This window comes from Chiloscyllium plagiosum, chromosome 6 (genome assembly GCF_004010195.1).
Source record: "Chiloscyllium plagiosum isolate BGI_BamShark_2017 chromosome 6, ASM401019v2, whole genome shotgun sequence".
Taxonomy (NCBI): Eukaryota; Metazoa; Chordata; class Chondrichthyes; order Orectolobiformes; family Hemiscylliidae; genus Chiloscyllium; species Chiloscyllium plagiosum.
The window spans coordinates 56,301,814-56,323,893 of NC_057715.1; the positions used below are offsets into that span (position 1 = coordinate 56,301,814).

The 22,080-nt window shown below is 40.2% G+C and overlaps 1 protein-coding gene across 1 annotated transcript in view; it reads left to right on the forward strand.

Annotated features, from left to right (window-relative positions):
* LOC122550600 (NADP-dependent malic enzyme-like) overlaps nucleotides 1-22,080 on the forward strand; it is a 166,014-nt gene that overhangs the window by 138,950 nt on the left and 4,984 nt on the right. Inside the window, exons 11-14 of the mRNA XM_043691568.1 lie at nucleotides 4,088-4,193; nucleotides 9,200-9,342; nucleotides 11,592-11,765; nucleotides 16,970-17,068. Coding sequence (XP_043547503.1) covers nucleotides 4,088-4,193; nucleotides 9,200-9,342; nucleotides 11,592-11,765; nucleotides 16,970-17,068 — 522 coding nt within the window. The remainder of the gene's footprint in view (nucleotides 1-4,087; nucleotides 4,194-9,199; nucleotides 9,343-11,591; nucleotides 11,766-16,969; nucleotides 17,069-22,080) is intronic.

The following is a 22,080-nucleotide window of genomic DNA, read 5'->3' on the forward strand; positions in this document are numbered from 1 at the left end:
GCTTCAGGCTCTCTGCCTTTATTCCTGATGAAGGGCTTTTGCCCGAAACGTCGATTTTGCCTGTCCTCGGATGCTGCCTGAATTGCTGTGCTCTTCCAGCACCACTGATCCAGAATATTACCTCATCCTATCTATCTCTCATCTTCTGTTTCTGTCTGCTCTCTTTCTCTTATCAGTTACTACTCTTTTAACTCTTCTTTCTTCATTTTCTTTCCTTTTCAGCTAGGAAGTACTGTTTGGTTTCTTCCCATGTAGTGGTTGGAATGATGTGGGGTGGCAAGGAACAGAATCGCTAGTTACTAGACTGTTTAGGTTGGGGTTTCAGAACATTGGAACAATCAGCAAATTGGTTCCCCACCCCTCTCACTCCTGCTGTCCCATTTATTTCCATTACATCCACAAGACTGCTACACCTTTCTGCTTTTCATGCCCTCCCCTATAATTCCTTCTGACCTATCACTACCTCAATGCCATAATCCTCTTTTTACTCTTACTGCACTTACACATATGCTCTCACAAAGGGTGAATACAGAAAGGTCAGAGATCCTCTCACTGTCAACCTGTGGTTTATCTTCAAAGCAGTTTATTCCTTCCTAAATTCAACTTGCATTTCATTAAAATAAATCAAATCGTAATTAAAGAAATAAATTTTATGTCGCTTTGCTCTCTAATTATGTTTTTCCTCTCTAATCTCACTCCTCAAATGCTTCTCTATTGTCCCACTCAATGACACTGTGCTTGCTTATTTTCATTTTTACTAACCCAGATGTGGCCTGACCACCCCCTGCAACATCGTCTTTTTCCCAGTTCATATCCTAGGTATCTATCCTTTACTGTCTCTTCTCTTTATTCATATTGTTTTCCTTAAGAAATGCATCTGTAGGCATATTGTTGCCTTAAACATGTATCTTGATGGCACCCTGCTCCACCACAACATCCTCCTTGAACTTTCCACTGCATTTGTGTTGTTGAATTGCAACTTAACATCCAGTCTTGGATGCAGCATGACTTCCTATTAATTGTTGGAAAAACCAAACTATTACCACAATCTAAACCATAATGTTTGCATTTGCAGCCTAGATATTCTGTTTGGCCCTGAGCTGAATTTCCAGCCTTATATACTCTGGTTTACAAAGATCACCAGCCACACAAGTAAGCAGGTTGGGAACATTCAGAAATACGCATTGTATTCAAACAGAGTCAACATGTTTTCACAAAGGAGAAATCACGCTTGAGGAATTCTTTTGAGGTGATAGCAAGCAGGATAGATAAAGAGGAATTGCTGAATGTAATGCATTTGGATTTCCAAAAAGTGTTTCTTGAAATACTACACATTAGTCTACCTAAACAGACGAATGTCCATAGTGTTGGGGGTATTATATAAGCGTGGATAGAGAATTGGCTTAACAAATAGAAGACAGGGATTTGGTGTAAGGGAACATTTTCAGGATGGAAACCTGTAACTAGTAGAGTGCTACAAGGATCAATGCTGGAGGCCACAATTATTTACAAAATATATTGACAAAAGTGAATACACAATAGCTAAGAGAACACAAAATTAAATGGTAAGGCAAGTGGTAAGGACTATGCAGAGAATCTGCAGTGGGCTAAAGATGAGTTTATTGAGTGAGCAAAAACTTGGCAGATGGAAAATAATGTGAGGCTTTGCACTTTTGCAGGAAGAATAGAGAAGTTGCGTATCATTTAAATGAAGAATTGCAAAAAGTTGCAGCACAAAGGGATTGGGGGCCTGTGCTTAAATCACAAAGAAAATGAACATGTAAGTTGAGCAGGTGATTGGGAAGGCAGGTGGAATGTTCACCTTTACTTCAGGGAATGGAGTAAAACAAAAAGGGAAGTATTGCGAAAACCATACAAGATACTAGTTGTACCACAACTAGAATATATCTAAGGGAAGATACTCTGGCATTGGAAGCAGTCCAGGGAAGGTTCACAAAGTTGATTCTAGGTATGGAGGTACTGTTTCATGGGGAGATGTTAAATAGGTTGGGTCTTTACTCATTAGCATTTAGAAGAAGGCGACACAACGTTGTTGAAACTATGGCACTTAACAGGGTAGATATGGAGAAGTTATTTTCCTTTTGGGAAACTCAGAACAAGGGGTTGTCATTTGGTAAGGTTGGTAAGAACGTCGTCTCAGAGTACAATGAATCTGTGGAACCTTTCCTCAGAGATCTATAGGTACTTGATCATTAACTATATTCAAAGCTGAGATTTTTACTCAGTAAGAGGATTGAGGATTATGGGAAAAAGACAAGAAAGTGGAGTAGAAGGCTATCAGGTCAGCCATGATCTCATTGAATAGTGGAGCACACTTAATAGGTCAAATGATGCACTTCTCTTCTGTCTTATTGTCTTAAATTGCTGCCAGCACTGGGGGTGTATATGCACTTCACATGGACTGCAACAGTTCAAGAAGATAATTCATCCATCAACTCAAAGACAATTCGCAATGGACAATAGATGCTGACCTTTTCAGCAACGTCCACATCATGAAGAGAAGTGTTTTAATTTAATTCCTGTCTTGATGCCGTGAATTCTTACATCTTTACCTCTGCTCATCTGCTGCTGAAACTATTCTCGATAATTTGTCTTTTCCATTGTCTCTTGACCATTTCAAGCTCATACCATTTCAAGTCATCCACAACTCAGCAGGCCATGTCTCAACTGGCAGCAAATCCTGTTCCCTTATCTCCCACCCCTCTGCTTACTGATATACATTCGCTTTCAGTCAAGTAATATCTTGACTTTAAGATGCCCATTATTGTTTTTAGTTCCCTTGGTGGCCTTATCTCAACATTATTTCTGTAATCTCCTTCAGTTCCACAACCCTCTGAAATATTGGCATTCCTTTAACTCTGGTCTCTTTCTAGTTATAATTGCTTTAGCTCTTGTGGCTTCAATTGCCTGAGTGCCATGTTGTGAAATATCCTCCCTTTGCCTCCACCACAATTCCATCCTTTAAGATACTTGTTAAAACTTGTTTTGACTAATTTTTTAGTTGTCTGACTTTATATTTCTTGGTGTTGTGTTTTACCTTATGCTTGTTAAGCACCTTGGAACATTTCATTGCACTAAAATTGTTTTATAAATATAAGCTGGTGTTGTTGCCTTCTACTTGGCTTTCCTTCATCCACAAGTTACACTTGCCCATCACATCAACTCTCACTTGACCTTCATTGGCTTCAAGTCGTCTTCGTGCCTCACACGTAAGATTCTCATTCTTATTTATAAATCTGTAAGACATTTGCCATTTTCTGTCTCCAGATCTCAACTACATTACCCAACTACATTCGCCCACCCCATCCTAAAACCACACCAAACCCATTTGTCTTTTGACTTCAACCCCCTTGTGCATCCATTTCCCTTACCCTGTCATTGACATCAAGGTTTCATGTTGTCGAAGAATCCTATTTCCAGAATTTCCTTTTCAATCCTCTTCAATCTCTGTATCCATTTGAGAACCAACCTTTAAATGACTAGCTAAGGAAGTAAATTTGCCATTCGCTATTCTCCCTTTGCACCCAGCAACCCTTTCCCATGACCCTCTTCCTCCCGACACCCTGTCAAGGAATTATTTCCTTATTCTTTGCCCCTCACACCATTGTAAAATAATTTGAAACAGTTTTCAAGGTATGCAAGTGCTGTTTGTTAGAAATGGCAACACCATGCTCTATGTAAAAGCAAATATGTTGAACCAAATATTGTTTATTCAGATCTAATCTTGTAGCACTGCTCTTGATTTGATAGTTTGAATTTAGTCTAATTTTTTAAAATTCTTGTGAAAGAAACAATGGTGTGAAATTTGATCTGCTGCCTGCCTCATTGTCAATACCCTTCCATCGAGGTACAATGACAATACCCTTCCATCAGGTACAATGATGATGATGGAAATGCAGCAAAGCAAATCCGTTTGGGAATGCATGGTTTCCTAGGGTTCTCTGTTGCTGATGGCTAGAGAGACCAATCCATGAGGTGCAGGTTTTGTCACATATGAAGTGGAAGTGCAACATGTATAAAATCATTACTGTTTTTATTGTGTATTCTCCATTCTTGTCTTGTGCAGGGAAGAACTCATCTGACCCATGAAAAGCAGGTATTTGCTCAGGATCATGAGCCAATAAGAAGCCTGGAAGAAGTTGTTCGGAAAATAAAACCAACAGCTTTAATTGGTACGTTAAAGAATGAATATTACACTTGTTCACACTGAACTTTAATGTAAGGTTGTGACACTGAGCTGCCATGGATAAGGAATAAGTATTAATATGTCTTAAATTGTAGCATTAAAGACTCCACTTTGTTTTGTTTATAAAATAAAATGACTTGCTAAATCCTGAAATTTAATTTAATTGGAGTTTTGTTTTTGCATCTAGACTCAAAACACCAGAAAATAAAGTTTCTTACTACTTGCAGTTTAGGGTAATGCTGCTAATGATATCAAATTGAAAATGTTCAATGTATTTCCTGGTACTTGAGTCCACAACACAAAGTCAACCTTCAGGCTCTAACCAGTCCTGTACCCTGTAGTCTTGTTCTCTGCCATTCTTCTCCAGTCAGTTCACATTTTTAATAACTTGATGTTTTATCAAATAAATCAGTCAAATAAACAAATAACTTGATGTTCGGTCAAATAAATGATGCAATATTATTATTGAGGTTACTGTCTTAGTGGAAAATGTGACTCACTTGATAAAGGACACATGACCTGGTCTGGGGCATCCCTATGTCACGAGAAAAGTGGAAGCCAGCTGATTCTGCTCTTGAACAGTAATTGCTGAACAATTGCCACACTAGCAACCAATTTAAGATAATTATTTACAGTTGTTAGATGTGACATGTATTTGCACACAGCGATCTGTTCTTTGTAAATAAAACAAATATGTTGAGGATTGCATTTTTTTTTCTTACTCAGAAGCCTATGTTCCCTGTTGTTTTCCCCATGATATGCAACCTGCACCTTTTTCTCCTGCAATGTAACTTGTTGAAATCATTTGAAGTTTAGCATCCTTATGGTAGTTCTGATGAGTACAAGATGGAAATTGTTTCAGTTTTTAACAGTGTTCAAGTTATTTTGCAATATAAAATGTCATTTAGGATTATCTTTAGATGTACTGTCTTCTGTAAGTTTTTGTTATTTTTAAGAGATCTGATTTCAGATGCCCAAATCAGAGAAACTTGTAGAGTCCAATTATTATAAGATTACCGTACAGATTTGCATCAAGGTACAGGGTTAAAGGATGCAGCTGCTTATATTTTCAATATCACACTGGCATTGTCCAGTGACATACTAAAAACTTAGTAATGAAGTATTTAGTTGAAAAAAAATATGATGATGAGGGTTGGTAAGGACAGTGTTCTCTTATTTTTGATATACTTCTATAGCTCTCACTGTTGATTACATTTGGCTGTGCTACACAGTATCCATATATTTACTACAAATGAACAGATTGTAACCGCAGCCTGCAGGTGTGCCTGTTCTTTCCACTATTATAAATAGTATTGCTGGCACATATGGTGCAGAGGTACCTGTGAGCCAGGAGACCTGGGCTCGAGTCCCACCTGCTCTGGAGGTGTGTAATAACTTCTCTGAACAGTTTGATTAGAACACATCTAAAACAGGGATTAAGAATTCTTTACATTGTTTTAGTTATGGGCAATTATTAGAACAGAGTATAAAGCACCAAAAAGGTATAAATTCATTATTAGGGTGGTACAGTGGCTCAGTGGTTACCACTGCTGCCTTACAGCGTCAGGGACTGCTTCGATTCCAGCTTTGGGCTGTGTGGAGTTTGTATGTTGTCCCCATGTCTGCATGGCTTTCTACTAGGTGCTCCGGTTTCATCCCACTGTCCAAAATTGTGCCAGTTACGTGGATTAGGCATGCTAAATTGCCCATAGTGTTCAGGTGATTTTTAAATGTTGGAATTGTACCAGCCTCTACCACTTCCTCTGGCTATTCATTCTATAGATGCACCACCCTCTGCGTGAAAAGGTTGCCCCTTAGGCCATTTTTAAATCTTTATCCCCTCATTCTAAACCAATGCAGTCTTGTTCTGGACCTTTCTGGACCCTCCCCAGGGAAAAGACCTTGTCTAGTTACCCTATCCATGTCCCTAGCCTATTCAGCCTCTCCCTATAACTCAAACCTGCCAACCCTGGCAACATCCTTGTAAATCTTTTCTGAACCCTTTCAAGTTTCATAGGATCCTTTCTATAGGAGGCAGACCAGAATTGCACACAAGTAAAAGGTGTCTTTTTTTTTTCGCCAAATAAGTATTTTTTTTTTCAGTCATCTTTGTTTTAATTTTAAGGAAATATAGCCCAGGTAGTAAAAGCCCACCCAATCTTGGCATGCCATGCAGGTTTTTTTTTTAACTCCACCTTCCACTCTATTAGTTTCTGCACTTTCCTGGTCATTTCTGTTCTCCCATTGTATGCTCTTAGTCACAGCTGGATTTACTAGCGCATTTCCTTTGTTCAAACATTTTACAACATTGGCAACAACCTTCCTATGTTTTCTGTCATTTTTTCCCTTCCTGCAATATTAGACTTGCTTAGCCAGACTGTTACTTATGGCTCTTGAAAAAGTGGACGAAAGAAAATTTGAAATTATACCTTAACTAATATTACCAGATTCAAATTTCCATGTTTCTATAGAGAAATTGAAAGCTGATAGTGAAGAAACATGGAGAATGTATTTGCACAATTTTGTTACGCAACAGGAACAATTTCTGGGTCATCTGAGGACAGTAAAGGAAGGGAAGCTATTTTAGAAACTGACACAAAAATACTTGTATTTATAATGTGCTGTAAAGGGATAAAACATTCCCAAGGTGTTATACAGATTGTTCTAAACAAAATTAGATACCAAGCGACTTAAGAAGATATTACGCTAGATGGCCAAAAGCTTAGTTTGAGTAGTAGCTTTTCAGGAGCCTCTTAAGAGGAAGAATGAGAGCTCAAGAGAATTCCCAACCTTCAGGCTTAGGCAGTGAAGATGCAGTAATGATCCTCAAAAGACGAGAATTAGTTGAGCCCAGATATCTTGAAAGGCTGTGGAGTTGTAAGAGTATACAGAGACAAATACAAAAAATTGCTGGAAACATTCAGCAGGTCTGGCAGCATCGGTGGAGAGAAAACAGAGTGAACATTATGGCTCAATGACCCTCCTTCAGAACTTTCTGTACAGATACTACCAGACCTGCTGAGCTTTTCAAGTAATTTTTTGTTTTTGTTTCTGATTCCGAACATTTGCAGTTCTCCGTTTTTTGTTTGGAGCGTTGGGAGGATTTAAAAACTAAGATGAAAATTTTAAAATATATAATTCCTTGGCTGAGAGTCAATGCAGGTCAGTGAGCAAAAGAACGGTAATTGATTGGAACTTCATAGGGTCGTAAAGTCATACAGTAAGAAAAGGCCCATTGGCCCATTGTGTCTGCACTGCAAAAAAAAAACTATTCCTACACAAGTCCCACTTTCCCATACTGAGCCCATAACCTTGCATGACAATTTAAGTGCTCATCCAAATACTTTTAAAATGTTGTGCGATTTCCAGCCTGAACCACCATCCTAGCCAGTGCATTCCATGACCCCACCACCATCTGGATGAAAACACTTTTTCTTGAATCCCCACGTTACCTCCTGCCTTTCACTTTAAATTATGATTTGGTGAAGTGAAGGACTTGGACAGCTCATAATATCAGCGTTGCAGAGAATAGAATGTGAGAGTGTGCAGTCAAGTCTCAGGATGATAATACATGAATGAGCATCAAATAACAGAGTCAGAGATGAAGTAGAGCAATAATACATAGGTGGAAATACATAGAGTTAGTAAGGTTCTCTCAAGGTTTCATAGCTTTTGTTTTACACCAAGTATTTCATGATCCCATTTTGTTGGTCTCCTTAAATATGGGAAGGAGCTGGAATTGGCAGAAATTCCACATTTTTATGTTTCTGCGCCCTCAGTTATTAAATTCTGAAATAATGGCATTGCCCCATGTGGCAGTTCATGAGTAGTTAAGGTATAAATTACTTTGAAGTCCTGGAGTGTTTGCAGTCCTTCAGTGTTTGATCAGCCATGATCGTATTGAATGGCAGGACAGGCCTAATGGACTGAGTAACCTCCTTCTGTTCCTATTTTCCCACACTCAAGTTCAAATCAACAGTACCGGTGAATTCCACTCTATTGTTGGTAGTATACAAAAGGAATGTGCACCACAAGTACACACCAGGTCAGGCAAATTATCCGAACTTCCAACACTGGGATTATTTTTCACAATTGTATGTTAGCTGCCTTACTCAGTGATAAGGAAGTCAGAATTACAGATGGAAGCTCCACCATCTTCCATGGTTGAAAGAGCAGCCACTGGTTTATGTGGATGTAGTGAGCTTGCAGTCACTTGTCCCAGTTAAATGAGAAGCTGTGCAAACACTGGTGAGGCTTGTGTTGGACGCATGGCCCCACTATAACTGCAGTGCTTGTGACTCAAAGACATAATGGAGCCTTTGGAGATATGAGTTGCCTCCTGTCCAGGCCTTTCATGCTTACCAATGGTTTGTCATGTAGAATTTGATGGGTGAATAGGAAGAAGTTTCTGTACCTTGGCCAGTTCCCACATCAAGCAGTCTGGCTTAGTTGTTATAGCCATTTTAAACCCTTTTGAAATTGACAAAAACTGTCATTTTAGATTTCAACTCTTGGTCTTTTTCTTTTTATGGTTCCTCTGCTGCAGTCATTGGCATCTCTTTACAGCTGAAGGAAGATTAAAATAATTCTGAAATTACACTTGAACTGATTTTCAAGATTTGTAACTCATCTAGTCATACAGAAAAATGTCCCTTAATATCCTCAAGAGATAGTTATTCTTTAGATGCACAGTTAATGTTTGCAGCCATTGTATTAAAATGCTGCACTAGTCTTCAAACAGTTATTACAAATTTCTTTTTGTGAAAAGAAGAAAGGTTTTAAACCCTTTCATATTAATTGTTAGATGAAAGATGCCATTTTGCTCCCTTCTCTTTTTAGTTTCTGATCTTGGAAAAGTGCCAAATAGCATTGTTGTAATTATACAAACTGAAATGAGACACACAAGATGTAAGTGTTCAAATCTTCAAATGCTTTAATGTCAACACATCTTAAGTTAAATAGGCACATTATTCTTTCTTTGTATTTTCCCAGGAGTAGCAGCCATTGCAGGAGCATTTACAGAGAAAATATTAAAGGATATGGCTTCATTTAATAAACATCCAATTATTTTTGCTTTGAGTAATCCTACCAGCAAATCAGAGTGTACAGCAGAGGAGTGTTATCATCTGACAGAAGTAAGAAATCTACAGTATATTAGCTATATCTAGCCAAGTTCTCAACTTATTTAAATACCAGTTTTATACCAATAATGTAGGGTACATTGCAGAAATGATTCTGGCATTGGAAATTCTGGGCCAGAGTGGACTGGAGTTGCATATTGGGACCATGAAGAAATCCCGACACAGCTGACTCTGAGGGAATTGGCTAGGAAGTTGAAAATTCTGATGGACAATTTTTCTAAGTCTGGAACCCTCTGGAAAAAATGCCTTAAAGTTGGAGAATTTGGAGAGTTTCAATTTACTTGAACTGAATGGCTACCCAGGAAAAGCTGCTGTAACTCTTAGACACCTATGGAACGGAACCCCTCACTTATCGCTGATTCACACTCCTCTTAAGACATCACCATCTTAGTATCCAACACACATTAAATCTCTTAATGCAACCTGATTTGACAACCCTGGCCCAGAATGTTATCTTGAAACCTTTAAGTAACAAAGGGATGTGTCTTGGCCTGCAAAGCTACTCCTGCACTGAGTGGATTTCTCCCTACTTGCCGGTGATGGATGCATTAGAAACAAGTCAGACTCTGAATTCTGCCCTGATAAATCACTGACAATCAGTCAAATCTGTTCCTCGGTTATTGGAAAATCTGGGCCAAAAACTTTAAACATTTGTGGATATCCACTCAAGTGAACTTCACTTCTCTAAATTCTTTGAGAATCCTTCAAACAATAGCTCCAAATAGTCTGAATATCAAATATTGGTGTTGTCACTCTCTTATTCATAAATCTAATAAACAACTAATTTCTTGTACAATCTCAAATAAGATAATTTCATGAAATATGCTATTGATGTTTACAGAGAATATTGAAGTCCTACAATTAGATCTGTAAGTGGAAAGCAATCCCTTTCCAGTTGGCAGCAAGTGCTGGGGCAGCATTTTGCCATGCGAGCCAATTGAGATGCTGTCATGTCCTCAAATGCTCATGACCCAAGCAGAGAACCAACATTCACAACAGCATCTCTGCTAAGAGGCAACTTCAATGAAAGGGACTCTGATGAAGTGAGGTGAATTTGGTTGGGAGAAGCTGGACCAGGCAGATATGCTTCCAGCAATCAGTATAAGAAGTGTGTGTATGGACTGCTACTGGAGGCTCTCCTTTAATCATGAAGCACCACTGATGAGGGACTCTTTTTCTTGGAACCCACTGGGAGATTGCAGAGGCTTATCTGGCAGTCTGTTGAAAGTCTGCTGGGCTCTCTCAACATGGGCTAAGTGCTTATGGGAGCAGAATGTGGCCATTTTATTGGCCACTGAAGTTGCGCAATTCAGGCGGTCTTGATACCAGGTTTCTCTTCACTGGCAATATGCCAAGGCGATAGGAATACTTTGGACTTCTGTCCAGCTTCCTCACATCTTATCCAAACCTCAGTGAACCAGAGAAGTTTAGCCCACAGTTTCTGTTCTGATCTTACTCAATTCATTTATACCCACTGTGTACAGTTCCAGTTGCCCTGATGTCGGGAGGATGTTATTAAATTGGAGAGGATAAAAAAAACATTTCAAAGAAACTGATGGGACTGGAGGATTTGGGTTATAAAGAGAAGCTGGATAGGCTGGGACGTTTTTCAATGGAGTATAGGAGGTTGAGAAGTAACCTTATAGAGGTTTATAAAGTCTTGAGGGGGGTAAATCAGGTGAATAGCATAGGTCTTTTCCACAGAGCGCTGGAGTTCAAAGCTAGAGGCATATTTTTAAGGTGAGAGGGGAAAGATTTAAAATGGACCTGAGGGGCAACTTTTTCACACACAATATGGTTCGTATGTGGAATGAACTGCCAGAGGTGATAGATACAGGTATAGTTATAACATTTAAAATACATTTGAACAGGCACATGAATAGGAAAGGCTTAGCGGTATATGGGCCAAATGCAGGCAGGTGGGGCTAGTTTAGATTGGAAAACTTGGTCGGCATGGACATGATGGACCAAAGGGTCTGCTTCCATGTTGTATGACTCTATATCAATAGTAAGGTTATAATGAATAATTGAATCAGGGTATAAGAATGTTTAATTTTCTATTCAGAGAGATTACCTATTGCTAATGCTTAACAGTCTACATTGTTACAAATATTTTATTAATAATGCATCTGTTGTATTGTTTTACATGCACAATATAATGTGGCAAAAATGCATAAGAAGAATATTGTGAATTTCTTTCTCTTTAGTAATTCATATATTCATTGAGATTTGATTATCTGCAGGGCCGTGGAATATTTGCCAGTGGCAGTCCATTTGATCCTGTAACCCTGGCTGATGGTCGTACCTTTTACCCAGGTCAGGGTAACAATGCATACGTTTTTCCCGGTGTTGCACTCGGAGTTATCGCATGTGGAGCAAGGCACATGGACGATGACATATTCCTAATTTCCGCTGAGGTTTGCATCAGTACACTCACAGTTTGTTGAATTGTTGCAAAATGTTAAATTAGTTTTTGTTTCTTTTAATTTGTTGGCTGAGTAACTAATCTACATTTTTGTAAGTATGACTATAAAAGTCTGAGGGCCATAGGATACGGCTGCGCTCTCATTAGAGAGACAACTGGTAGTGAGTTTAACCTGAGGGTCACACTGTTCAGTAAGGAGCCAGGTTGGGAAGGCAGGACCTTCATATACAAGTTTTTGGCTATCTTACTTTTTAATTAAAACATTATGGCAAGAAAAAGCATAAGTTGCATTAGTGTAGTCCCTTCAGATGGGTCAAACATTTTCCTGTACAAGTAGTTCTTCTATAATGCTATTGTTGCTTTGTTGTGCAACCCCACCATTATAGAAAAATCGAGCTTTAGAAACAGTGCTTAAAGTGTTGGTGATGTAATCGCATTATAGTCAACACCAGTTTCAAAAGCTCGTGCTTTAGAAACAGTGTCACCAATTCATCAATTGCGTAACAACGAATTCACATTGACAAAACCCATGTTACAGCTGAATGACGAGTACCTTATACTTCTGACTTGCTGGACCTCATTAGCTGTCAGGAAGATGAATACTACAGTCTCAATTTCTTTCAGGTATTTTTCCTACTGGAATGCAAGTGCAGTGATTAAGAAGTTTCTAATTTTCATTATTGCACAATCCACTTCATTTAAAAAGAAGTAGATTGGTACTTATTTGTGGAGAAAACAAAATTATGTTATTCACAAGTTAGTATGTAGGATGACCGATCCATGCTTCAACCCCACGCATAGTGCATGTAGATGTTATATAATTGTATTATTATACATATTACTTTGAAGCACACGAGCTGCTGAAAGAATGAAGATGATGTTTGCATTTCTGACACTATATTACAAGTGCAAAATGTTCGTTGACAGGCATAATCTATGTCCTTTTGCATTCTTGGGAGTTGGGCCATTGTAAATATGATAATAACTGCAACTGTGTAACAGATTTTTGAGAAGATTTGTAGCTCCGGTTGTGAATCAGGTTGTAAGTTTGCTCGTTGAGCTGGTGGGTTTGCTTCATCATCATTCTAGGTAACGTCACCATAAATGCTGGAGGAAACAACACAGAAGTGCTTCACAGGAGGCTCCCAAGCACTGAGGATGTCCTCTAGACAGGGGACGAAACGTCTGCAACACAAATTCCCAGCTCGGCGAACAGAACCACAACAAGCGCCCGAGCTACAAATCTTCTCACAAACTTTGGTCACCAGTGAGTCACCAGTAAAATGTTGGTGTTCTGTCCCACTTGCTATTTATGTGTCTTGGTTTGTTGCAGTAGATGATATCATTTCTGGTTCTGTTTCTGAGAGATTGGTTCTGTTTCTGAGAGATTGATAAATGGGGTCTAAATCTATATATTTGTTAATGGAGTTCTGATTTGAATGCCAGGCCTCTGGGAATGCCCATGCGTGTCTTTGTTTGTCATGTCCCAGAATAGTTGTATTGTCCAAGTTGAACTGGTGTCCCTCTTCGTCTGTGTGTATGGATACTGTGATAGTTGGTCATGTCTTTTGGTGCTTATGTATCATGGTGGCTAGTTTCCTGTCCATCTATCCAATGTAACATTTGTTGCATTCCTTGCAGGGTATTTTGTATATGACGTTTGTTCTGCTGGATGTGGGTACGGCATCCTTTAAATTCATCAGGAGCTGTTTCAGTGTGGTGGTAGGTTTGTGAGCCACCATGATGTCTAGGGGCCAGTGTAGTCTGGTCATTATCTCTGAAATGTTTTTGTATGGTAGGGTGGCTAGAGTCTCTAGGCATGTTATGTCTTCCTGTACATTCTGTTGTACAGGAATCTGTGGACTGCGCTTATTGGGTAACTGTTGTTCTTAAATACATTATATAGGTGTTTCTTTTTCCCTTGGCTTCTCAGTTCCTGGGTCCTGCAGTATATTGTGATCCATTTAAATAATGTCCTGATGCAGCTTCGTTTGAGAGCGTTGGAATGGTTGCTGCTGTAGTTGAGTATCTGGTCAGTGTGTGTAGCTTTCCTGTCAATGCTAATCTTCAGCTCTCCAATGGCTTTCTGTTTTACTGTGACATCTAGGAAGGGGAGTCAGTTATTGTTTCCTTCCTCTTCGGTGAATTTTATACCAGTAAAGATGTTGTTTCTGTGCTTGTGGGTTTCTTCTAGTTTCATGATGACAGAAGTATCATCCTCATAGTGGACCCAAAGTTTGAGCTGGTTCGTGGAAAGGGCTGTTCGTTCGAACCTCTTCATAACTGCTTCTGCTATCAGTCCTGATATTGGTTATCCCATAGGTGTTTTGTTGATTTGTTTGTAGATCTTATCGTTAAAGGTGAAGTGGGTTCCAAGGCACAGACCTAGTAGTTTGAGGATGTTTCCCTTGCTGATGATTTGGTGCTGTCAGGTGTTTATGTCCTTGGTTTGTCTAGCAGTGAGGCCAGTGTTTCTTTGGCCAGGGTGATGTTTATTGATGTGAATAGGGCCTTCACGCGAAGGAAACCATGACTTCATCGTCCTCTACCTTGGTGTCTTTGATGTTGAGGAATTCCTAGGAATATAACCAAAAGAGTCCAACACACCCTGTTTCTCTGGATTACCAAAGGTACCTAAACAAGGGGCCCCTCAAGTCTCACTTTCCAGCTCACCGACATACAGGCTAGCAAAGGAACTGCAACTTAAACTGAAACATCTGGTAGAAGACTCAACCCACTCCATTCGACCTAGGAATTCCTGAACACCATGAAAGACACCAAGAAAGACACACAGCCCGTGAGCGCACCTCATCCGGTCCAACACCGACCCCGTCCCCCCAGCACAAAGCACGTGAGCCCCCACGCCCAACACCGCCCTCCCCCCCCCCCCCCCAGCACAAAGTGCGTGAGCTTCCATACCCGTCCACTCCCGCCCCTCTCCGGGGCATCTGGACTGTACACCAACAACAAGACTGCTGCTGCTGTCTTTGTGGGTTAAGTCGCCAAATGATGCACATACACACACTCTCACACACGCTCACACACACGCTCACAACCACAGCCACCCCCACAATGTTTTACTGCAAATTTTTGGCAGATTCTATGTTTGCCCTGTACAGGACAATGTTGGAGAGATTATTCCTGGGAAGCCGCAAGGAGGGGAGGGGTGGGAGGATGAGAGCAGTTAGGGTACACCCTTCTGTAGAACTCCAGGGAAAGTGTGGGGAGAGAGAGAGAGGGCGAGAGGTCAGTCATTTGGCGACGGTGCCTGTTCAATCACTGTAAACAAAAGAAGCGATCACTGCTGGAAACACATCTTTGATGTAATGTTTCTATCGGGACCACGAGATTTCCTACGGATAATCCGATTTTCGGATAATCAAGGTCCCCTGTATAGCAGAAGCAGTTATGCAGAGGTCAGAACGAACAGCCCTTCCCACAATCCAACCCAAGCTTTGGATCCAGTATGTGGATGACACCTTTGACATCACGAGACGTAACACAGTAGAAGAAACCCACAAACGCATTAAGCAACACCCTTACTGGTTAAAAAAAAAATCACCAAAGAGGAAAAGAACAATAACTGACTCCCATTGCTAGACATCACAATTTACCGAATATTGTGATGTAGACCAGCATTTACAGGAAGGTCACACACACTGACCAGATAGTTAGCTACAGAAGCAACCATCCCAACACCCATAAACGGAGCTGCATCAAATCATTATTTAAACAGGCCACAATTCCATGCAGGACCCAGGGACTGCGAGGGAAAAAGGTATCTGTACAACGTATTGAAGAACAATGGTTACCCAATAAGTGCAGTCTGCCGATTCTTGTACAACAGACCTAAGCAAGAAGACACAACACGCCTAGAGAGTCTAGCTACGCTATCATACATCAAAGACATTTCAGAGTTGACCACCAGACTGCTCCAGCCCATAGGCATCATGGTGACTCACAAACCTACCACCACACTGAAACAGCTCCTGATAAACTTAAAGGACTAAACCCACAGCCAGCTGAACGAATATCTTATACAAAATACCCTGCAAGGACTGCAACAAACATCACATTGGACAGACAAGCAGGAAACTAGCCACCAGGATACATGAGCACCAACTAGCCACCAAAAGACATGACCAACTATCACTGGTATCCATGCACACAGACAAAGAGGGATACCAGTTCGACTGAGACAATATATCCATCCTGGGACAGGCTAAACAAAGACATGGACAGGAATTCCTAGAGGCCTGGCATTCAAACTAGAACTCCATTAACAAACATATTGATTTGGACCCCATTTACCAATCTCTCAGAAACCGAACCAGAAATTATATCATCCACTACAACAGACCAAGACACACAAATAGTGAGCGGGTCAGAACACCAACACTTTACCAGATGCTCACTGATGATGTTACCTGGTGTGGTGACGAAACATCTCAGAACAAACCCTCCAGCTCAGCGAGCCAGCTTACAATCTGTGTAACAGAATTTCCTCCTGTTAAACTTTGAAAAGCTTGAATTAAGGAGGCGATAGCCGAGTGGTATTATCACTATACAATTAATCTACTGACCCAGATCCTGCCATGGCAGATGGTGGAACTTGTATTCAATAAAAATGTCTGGAGTTAAGAGTGTGAATGATGACCATGAAATCATTATTGATTGATTTGGGAAAAACCCCATCTGGATCACTAATGCCGTTCTCCGGTCTGTCTATATGTGACTCCAGACCAACAGCAATCTGGCTGGCTTTTAACTTCATATCTTAAGGTGCAGATTCAGAACCTTTTTGCCATTTTCTTCATCTCTAGCCCTCATAGTCTCCTGCAAACACCAAGCATGGAATTGAGGATCTACGCCCAGCTATCTCTAAATACCACTGTTGGCTGCAGTAACTAGCAGTTTTGAGGAGTGTGACAAAATAACACTGATGGATACCTCTAACTTTACACTTGCTTCTCATTGTGAAAAAATACATTTGTCAGCAGTAAAGTCTTGCAGACTTAAATTCTTTAGTCTTTAACAATGTAGAGCTAAGTAGACATTAATAATAAGCATGATATATAGTATTATAAGCATGCTATATTTATGATACTCTGTCATAATAATTATTGATTGTCCCAATTCATATTTTATGCTGCATGTATCCCAATTATATTGATTTGAGGTTTTTCTTTTGCCCAGATTCTTGCTGAACTGGTAACGGAGCAGGATCTTGCAGAAGGACGTCTGTACCCACCACTCGGCACCATCAGAGATGTTTCATTCAAGATCGCCACAAGGGTATACAAATATTTTTGTTTGTTAAATGCAAATTAAACTGTTGCAGTTACAAAGAGCTGTTGTTATTTCTGTGAATGTTTTGAAGCAGAAGACCAAGACATGGTAGCTGAGTTTTAGTGGCACATGATCCTGATTTGTTTCTTTCATTTTTATTTATTTTCTTTTTATCAGTGGGTGCAGTTTGCAACAATGTTACTTTAACTCTAGAATGGCCAAAGGAGTTAACTAATGCAGAGATTAACTGAAAGCTTTAAATCAAGACTTTGACTATTATTGGTAAGAACCTCCGTAAAAGATTTAGATTAGATTCCCTCCAATGTGGAAACAGGCCCTTCAGCCCAACAAGTCCACACCAATCCTCCAGAAGAGTAATCCACCCAGACTAATTTCCCTCAGACTAACGTACCTAACACTATGGGCAATTTAATATGGCCAATTCACCTGACCTGCGCATCTTTGGACTGTGGGAAGAAACCAGAGCACCAGGAGGAAATCCATGCAGATATGGGGAGAATGTGCACAGTCGCCCGAGGGTGGAATCGAAACTTGGACCCTGATGCTGTGAGGCAGCAGTGCTAACCACCATGCCGCCGTATAATATGTATTTTTGAGGCTGGAAGAAATAGAACTGTGGGGTAATTTCCACATGTATTCATATTCACAAAGTAGTGCAAGTCAATTAGAAGCTAGTTAAATTGACATTATGAGAAGAAATTATGAGAGATATACAGACTAATCACTCGGAAAGATTGTGATGCCAGATTTCAGTGCTGATAGATATCTATATATTTGCAGGATGTGGAGTTAGTCGTCACATTTTAACCTGAAATGCAAGTGGTCACATTATCGTAGCCAGGTATGGGTTTATATAGTGAACAGTTTTGTGTCCCTTATCTAAAGAAAGATATACTGGCAGTGGAGGCAGTCCAGAGGAGATTCACTTGGCTGATTACAGGTATGGAAGGACTGTCTTGTGAGGAGGGTTTGTGTAGTTTGGGCCTGAATTCATTGGAATTTAGAAGAAGTGTGACCTTATTGAGACATACAAGATTCTTAGGGAACTTGACGGTGTAGATGCAGAGAGATTATATCCCCTCTGTGTTAGAGTCTCGGACCGGAGGACATAATCTCAGAACAACATTTAATGCAGAGTTGGGGAGGATAGTGCATCTGTGGAATTTTTATTGCAGGGGCTATCGAGACTGGGTCATTGAGTATATTCAAGTCTGAGATAGACATATTATTAATTAGTGTCAAATGGGAAAGTGGAGTTGAGGATTATCAGATCAATCATGATCTGACTCAATGACGGAGCAGACTCAGCGGGCTGAATGGTCACCGTCCGCTCCTATGTCTGATGTTTACGGTTTTGATCAAGTCGGTTGTCGCTGCCAACAGAATTGCTATATGGACTAAAGGCAAAATACTGTGAAGAAGAGTCCAACCAGACTCAAAACATTAACTCTGTCTCTCCACAGATGATGTCAGACTTGCTGAGTTTCTGTAGTATTCTGTGTCTGCTGTTTAAACTGTTATTCTTCAGCATTTTTATTAATGATTTGGATGAAGGCATCCTGAATGCAGAATTCAGGCTTGCTGACAATATTAAAGAGTCTGCAAAAGTTAGCCTTTACACAAAGCAACTAGACTACAGACTAACTTAGATATATAAGGAAAATGAACGTTAGCGTACTGACTATCAGATTTATGTAGTGCCTTTAGTATTGGAGAAGGGATCGGTGCTGGCCGCACTTTTGTTTGTCATTTATATGAATGATTTAGGTGAGAATATAGAAGGCACGGTTAGTAAGTTTGGAAATGACACCAAAATTGGTGCATAATGGACAGTGAAGGAGGTTATCTAAGATTACAAAGAGATCTTAATCAATTGGGTCAATGAGCTGAGGAATGGCAGATGGAGTTTAATTTGCATTTTGGTAACACAAACAAGGGCAAGACTTATATACCTAAAAATAGGGCCTTGAGTAGTGCTGTAGAACAGAGACACCTAGAGATTCAGATATATAATTCTTTGACATTTACATTGCATGTAGACAAGGTGTTCAGCACGCTTCCCTTCATTGCTCAGACCATTTGAGTATATGAGTTGGGACTTCATGTTGAGGTTGTACAGGTCGGTGAGGCCTTCTCTGAAATACTGTGTCCAGATTGGGTCGCCCACCTGTTAAAAAGATATTATTAAGCTAGACAGTGTTCAGAAGAGTTTGAGCAGGATGTTGCTAGAAATGGACGTTTTGAGTCATAAGAGGAGATTTGATAGGCTGTGACATTTTTCATTGGGGCATAGAAGATTGAGGAGTGACCTTATAGAGGTTTTTAAAATCATAAGAGGTGTAGATGGGGTGAATGGCAGGTGTCTTTTACATCAGGTGGGGAATTTCAAGACTAGGCATAGAGGAGAAAGATTTTAAAAAGTCATGAGGGGCAACCTTTTTACACAGAGTGGTTCATGAAATATTAAGAATGAACTTCCAGAGAAAATGGTGGATATGGTTACAGTTACAAAGTTTAAAAGACATGTACATTTCCTTGATTATCCAAACGACATGGGCAGGGATTATTTTGTTCGGATAATTGAATGCCGGATAACACAGTTTAGTCAAGCATCGGGACTTTGTGATCTTGCTGGATAATCTGAAATTCGGATAATCGAATGCTAGATGATAGAGATTCCTCTGTAGATAAGAACATGAATAAGAAATATTTGGAGGGATATGGACCCTGCGCAGGCAGCTGAGACTAATTTAATTTGGGATTATGGTCAGCATGGATTGGTTGGACCAATGGGTCTGTGTCGTGTTGTATGACTTCATAAGTCCCAAAACAGTTTACAAAGGATTAATAAAGTTGATATTCTGATATTAAAGCAAGAAGATAATATATTACTGGGAATATTGACCAAAATCATGGATTAAAAATTAAGCTTTAAGGAGAATTTTGTTGGAAGAGAGGTAAGTGCTGAGTCAGAGGACTGTACAGAAAAAATTAGAGTGTATGGCTTCTAAACGGCTGGTTGATCTGTTAAGGCATCTGATCTGCAATACAAGTGCTATAATACCGTCATAGAGCATGGAAACAGACCCTTTGTCCAACCCATCCATTGAACAACTAAGTTTCCCAAACTAAACTTGGCTCTCTTACCTTCCTTTGGCCCATATCTCTAAGCAAGTCATATTCATGTACCTGTCCAAATGTCTTTTATCTTGGAGGAACTGTTTGGGTGAAGTTCACAGCACAGAAGCAGCTAAGTGTATTGATTTTAAGTGTGATCTACAGGAAGTCTGTAGTAATGAGTAGAGTGGGTTCTTTCTTGATTATATGTTTTTGGAGATATGTCTCTTGATTAAACTTATAAGCCATAACCTGGGTCAGTGTTTTGTAGAGGAATAGGCGGTGTTATTTTCTGGGTCTGTAGATTGTGAAGGAGCAAAAATGGCCTTTGGTAGAGTGATATGTACTTCTTGTCAGATGTGGGAGTTTAGAGAGAGTTTAAAGGTTACTACGGATTATATCTGCAAAAGATGCTGTTGTTTGCGAAGCTTCTCAGATCAAATGGATCAGTTAGAGAGGCAGTTAGAAGCAATGAGGAATTTGCAACAGCAAAAGTATGTGATGGATAGCAGTTATAGGAAGGGGGGAAAGTCTCAAATACCGTCACATAGATGGGTTAACTCCAGGAAAGGTAACAGAATTAGACAGCCTTCTGTGGCTATACCCATTTCAAACAAGTATGCTGTTTTGGAAAATGATGGATTCTCAGGGGAACATGGCACGAACCGCCAAGTTTCTGGTATTGAGACTGGCTCTAATGCAACGAGGGGTAAATCAGGTTCCAAGAGATCAATTGTGTTAGGGGACTCTCTAGTCCGAGGTACATACAGACATTTCTGTGGACAGCAGTGAACAATCAGCATGGTGTGTTGCTTCCCTGATGCCAGGATCAAGGATGTCTCAGAGAGGATGCAGAATGTTCTCAAGGGAGAGAGGGGCCAGCAAGAGGTCATTGTCCACATTGGAACCAACAACATAGGAAGGGAAAAGGTTGAGATTCTGAAGTGAGATTGACGAGAGTTAGGCAGAAATTTAAAAAGGTCTTCTAGAGTAGTAATATCTGGATTGCTCCCATTGCTACGATCTAGTGAGGGCAGGAGTAGGAGGATAGAGCAGATGAATGCATGGCTGAGGAGCTGGTGTATGGGAGAAGGATTCATATTTTTGGACCATTGGAATCTCTTTCGGGGTAGAAGTTACCTATACAAGAAGGATGGTTTGCACCTAAATTGGAAGGAGACTAATATACTGGAAGGGAGATTTGCTAGAGATGCTCGGGAGGATTTAAACTAGTAAGGTGGGGGGTGGGACGCAGGGAGATAGTGAGAAAAGTGGTCAATCTGAGACAGTTGAGAACAGCAGCGAGTCAAACAGTCAGGGCAGGCAGGGACAAGGTAGGACTAATAAATTAAACTGCATTTATTTCAATGCAAGGGACCTAACAGGGAAGGCAGGTGAACTCAGGGCATGGTTCGGAACATGGGACTAGGATATCATAGCAAATACAGAAACATGGCTCAGGGATGGGCAGGACTGGCAGCTTAATGTTCCAGGATACAAATGTTACAGGAAGGATAGAAAGGGAGGCAAGAGAGGAGGGGTAGCATTACAGCTGTGCTGAGGGAGGATATTCCTGGAAATACACCCAGGAAAGTTATTTGGGTGGAACTGAGAAATAAGAAAGGGATGATCACCTTATTGGGATTGTATTATAGACTTCCTAATAGTCAGAGGGAAATTGAGGAACAAACTTGTAAGGAGATCTCAGCTATCTGTAAGAATAATAGGGTGGTTATGGTAGGGGATTTTAATTTTCCAGACATACGCTGGGACTGCCAAAGTGTTAAGAGTTTAGATGGAGAGGAATTTGTGAAGTGTGTACAAGAAAATTTTCTGACTCAGTATGCGGATGTTCCTACTAGAGAAGGTGCAAACGTTGA